The sequence below is a fragment of the Lactuca virosa genome, chromosome 7 (genome assembly GCF_052849685.1).
Source record: "Lactuca virosa cultivar CGN04683 chromosome 7, Lactuca_virosa_CGN04683_v6, whole genome shotgun sequence".
Taxonomy (NCBI): domain Eukaryota; kingdom Viridiplantae; phylum Streptophyta; class Magnoliopsida; order Asterales; family Asteraceae; genus Lactuca; species Lactuca virosa.
This window is the reverse complement of record NC_136432.1, coordinates 218776400-218781034: the sequence shown is the minus strand read 5'-3', so window position 1 is coordinate 218781034 and position 4635 is coordinate 218776400. Positions and strand designations below refer to the sequence as shown.

At 36.5% G+C, this 4635-nt stretch overlaps 1 protein-coding gene across 1 annotated transcript; it reads right to left on the bottom strand.

Annotated features, from left to right (window-relative positions):
* Positions 1-222: 222 nt before the first annotated feature.
* On the bottom strand, positions 223-4003 carry LOC145124808 (uncharacterized). The gene is made up of 3 exons (XM_079060267.1): positions 3240-4003; positions 2044-2391; positions 223-1280 (listed from the first exon to the last, which is right to left on the bottom strand). The coding sequence occupies exons 1-3, from the start codon at positions 3681-3683 to the stop codon at positions 669-671; spliced, it is 1404 nt and encodes a 467-aa protein (XP_078916393.1). The 5' UTR covers positions 3684-4003; the 3' UTR covers positions 223-668.
* Between the last annotated feature and the right edge of the window lie 632 nt (positions 4004-4635).

The window sequence follows — 4635 nt, the reverse complement described above, 5'->3', positions numbered from 1 at the left end:
CAATACCCCTCCTTTAAATCTTTAAATTTTATTCAACTTTTACCAGCATAATATATTATATACAAAGTTTAAAGTAAGGATAAAAACAAGCAACCTCAATGCATATGCAAATTTAGAAAAGAATATAAACAAAACAAACACATGGTGAAGAATCTTTTACAGATCAACACCAAACAAGATAAAAAAAAATAGAAATCCAGCAAAATTTTGAAAGAAACACAATTTAATAAAAGAAGATTCACTAAATATTCTTCTTCACAACACGCTAAAAACATCATCTAATAATGGTTATTAAAGCACATGAAACTCCGCTACTTGTAATAATTGTTTTGTCATCATTCATTCACACACGCTAAAAACAACACCACTAGGTGAAAAAAAAAAACTACAAGCACATGAAACTCCGCTACTTGTATATATTCTTTACTAGATTGCCACAAATACCCCTCCTACTACTTCAATCCTCCATTAATGGAAGGTAAACTAAAACTAAACCTCCATTTCTTCAAATCCTAATAACCGGCAAAAAGACGAAAATACCCTTTTTCAAAAGATTCAGCCAGTCGCGTATCTCTTTATTTAAACCTCTCCTAAATTCCTACCTTGTTAGTCAAATCAAATCAGACCCTATATAAACAATTTTTCATAATTCCAAAACTACCCTTCCGTCAAATTTCCATCTTCCAAACCACATTTCCCAAACTACCCTCGCACGGCTTCTCCAAAGCCACAACCTTAGCACAATGAGCACCTTTTGCGGCCCGTTGCCCTTGAGGAAGCTCGGAAGTCTCGCTAACGGAACAAGTTCTCAAATCAGCAGGAGGGATAAAACAGTCATTTGACAACCCGGGGACATTGAAAGCGACTTCTTCAATACTCCAAACTTCTTCCATTCTTGTCTTGGTGTGACTCATTGCCATTTCACCAAATCTGAAAAGGGTAACAATGGAACGACCCGAATGTGCAATCATGATTCCATCAACGGATCGATAATCTTCCATGAATGAGTTAATGGTGGTTTCCCAATAAACAGCATCGCCACCATTGGTTTGAATTCGGGTCAAATGGGAATCTTCCATGTGAATGATTAAACCCGTTTTTTGACTGAAATACCCAAAAAGGACATGTCTTATGATCTCGGCTGGACCTTCACTTCTTGCTTTTAATGTTTTTGGATCGGCGGATAATTTCAGGATGAAGCAATCTTCACCGTTGATTTTTTTCTCTCCTATGCATTTTGCATCCACAAACATATTTGCAGTTGTTCTTGGATCAAGACCCTGCGTTTATCAAAAATCCCAAAAATGTTTTTTTAAATATAGCCAACTCACCATTTTAAAATATGGTTTTTTTCTTTAAAAAAATTAAATAAGGAAACTACAAGAAAAAAATTATTTTAATACTTTGTTATTTTTCCAATCAAACCGAAAAGTTTCTTACATTTTTTTCCAAATAAACCAAGTTTCACCGGAAATTTTGCTTATGTGGCATTTAAATTAAAATGAGTAATATTTTGATGAATTGTGTGTAAAAAAAATAATAGTAATGGTTACACCACAAAATTGGACAAAATATAATTGGGGTTTTATGCAGAAAAGTCTCATTATTTTGAGAACAAATTTGATAAAGTCCTAAAAAAATTTTGAACATTTAATTTTAAACGATAATCTGTCATTTCTTGTTAAAATAATTTTGGGAAAAATATTAACTAATTGAGACTTTTCTGTTCAAAATTTTTTTTACGACTTTATAAAAACTTTCCTAAAATAATGGGACTTTTCTGCATAAAAACAAATATAATTTTGTTTTTTGTAAATTGTTTTGATTATAACCGACAAGTCATTTTCATTACTTTTTTTTAAATGCCACTTAAGCAAAATTACAGATCAAATTCAAAGCTAATCTAACATGTCAAAATGGTTAATTTGGAAAAACATTTCAAACTTTTAATATTTGACTGAAAAAAACAAAATCAAATATATAGTGGTTTTAATTTATAATAAATTTTTGGTGAAAATTTTACTAAAAAAAAAAAGAGATTACCTGAAGAGCACGGCGGAGGGGTCTAACCGGGCCTTTGGCGGTGTGAGCACCGAGCCATGGTGTATGCCGCCAGACAAGCTTCCCATTGCAGCCAGCATGAACCTTGCTGCCACCAACAGCAAGCTCAACATACCACATATCAGGATTCATCTGCCATAATACAAATCCACCACATTCTGCAGATTTTGCAGAATGTTTGTTCTTCATCACCCTTGATGCAGTTTCAAATTCAGATGCCACCATCTTCACTTTCCCCATTGCATAAGCGTTTTTAATGGAGTTTTGAAGCTTTTGGCCTCCGGATGCTGCTGTGTATTGTTGCAGTATGTATTGAGCAGATGAACTTTCCTATAATAACAAGAAAAATAATGTGGTTACTAATTAGATATTTAGATTTGACTGATTTCATAATGTTTGATGAAGTCGAGAGGAATGAATGATGATGTTTCTTCCGTAATTCTTGGGAGGGAACAATCTTGAATGGATTAAACGTGATTTTTACGAAACTTGATGAGCTAGAAATAAAATAATATTTCTTGGGTACACAAAATAGTTTAATAGTCAACTCTCGATTTTGAATATTGGGATATTTTGCGATTTTGAATTTGAATTTGTAATGAGTGACGTTGGTTTTTTGCTTTGAAATGATTAACTTAGGTTAAGAATTGAGAGGATGAACAGTGGATCGGTATTTACCCTTTTTGCTGAATCAAGAATGAAATCTAGTTTCATGTGAAGATCTATTTTAGGTTTTGGAAATCATTGCGCTGAATTTTGGGTTTGTACGACAAAGGGGTAAGAAGATACAGATCTTGGAAAACGAAGGAAGTTCTAAATCGAAAAGGTCTTGAAACAATCGAGCAATGATTGAAGGTTTTAGAGGTTTTAATTTCAATTTATTTAACTTGGTTTATTCCGGGAAGTATTTAAATCACGCAACCGTGGAGGGCGGAGCATTTGTGTGGCCCTACCAAGCACCCACCGGAAAACCCTTTACAGATTCGTAAACAAACTTTTCTACAGGGTTATGTTACCCTGTTTATAATAAACCTCGTCTTCGGGTGTAATTTAGAACTTCAGGTGTAGAACTGTTCATTACAACAGCTTGACAACAACAATGGCGGAAAATGATGTTAGCCCTAGTAGAAAAGTGACCCTAAAGTCACATGAAAAAGATATTGAAAAGGAATACTTACAATAGGAGTATCCTTAATGCTAAGGTGAGGCAGAGGCTCACTGGAACTAACGTTCACCGGAGCAAGCGGCGCACCCATAACTCCGAGCAAAAGTCTCAGATCAGACCTCTGTTTGTACGCCATAGAAGACGTCATGGAAGGAGCCCTAGATAAATGCCCCTTCATCCATTGCCCGATACCCGACCCGGGACGCTTGGTCTCCCCGAGGTCGGAGGCGGCCGGATCGGGGCCTTCAATCAACGGCGCCAGCGTTTCACCACTCAAACTCCCGGATCTTATAACCACCGGCTCCGGTTTCTGCAACTGTTTAGGTTTCAGTCGAAGAAACCCCGTCATTGGCGAGCTACTACTCCTCGCCGGACTCTTGCCACGTGACCTCGCCGGCGATAAACCACGGACTACTTCGTCTCTTAAAGCAGAGAAAAAACCTTGTTTCCTTTCCATTTTTTGTCAAAACAACAAAACGAACAGTCCTGATTCTTACTTTAGAAAGATGTACAGCAAGAAGGAGGTATTAAATGGAATCTAGAGAGAGAAATGATGAACCATTTTAATGGGGTTTTGAGTGTGAATTTGCAGAGACGAGTTGGGTGAAATAACTGTAAAATTTGTTGGGATTTTGGTTTGTTTGTATTGCTAATTCCACTGTTGAACTGCGAGAAGAATGGTGCTTTTTTCACAGAGGAAGGGGTTATAGGGAAGATAGGGAAGTTATACTGTACGACACTCCCTATGGAAAGTGTGGTAGGCTGTACTGTAGTGGACAGTGGAGAGTCAAGATCACCTGTGGTGCGTCATATAGTAGGAAACGAAAGGGTGAAAAGACTATTGTTGGGAAACGTAGCGGCGCGTGAATTCAACCCAAACGTATTTCATTTTGACCACTGTTACGTTTAGGTAATTTTTTTTATACAAACTATTTTTTCTTTTTAACGGCAAGAGACTTTATTAAAAAAAATATGTCAAATTTAAATCCTGCAATATAGCATTCTAAAATGGGATCCAGCTCCATTCTATCCATCTTAATTGTAGACCTTTCAATTTAATATATTAATCCATAAGTATGATAGGGATTAAACCTCATGAATCAACATCAAATGCGACCTCAACTTTGACGAGTAAGCTTTAAGGTTTTTATAGCTCCCGACCACCCAAATGAACACCTACATTATGGCTTCGTGAATCAGTGACAATCTTTGGTGACCACCCGGCTTTGATCTACATTTAAGCAACTCATGCACTGAAACAAAGAGGTATTATAACAAATGCCACCAACTGTACACTTGTTGTCAGATGTCTTTCAACGTCGCCCACTCGACAAAAATATGGTCCATCGTTTTTGGGGATCCGTTGCATGTCCTACAAATGCTCGTTGACCCAATACCGAGTTTGTTGA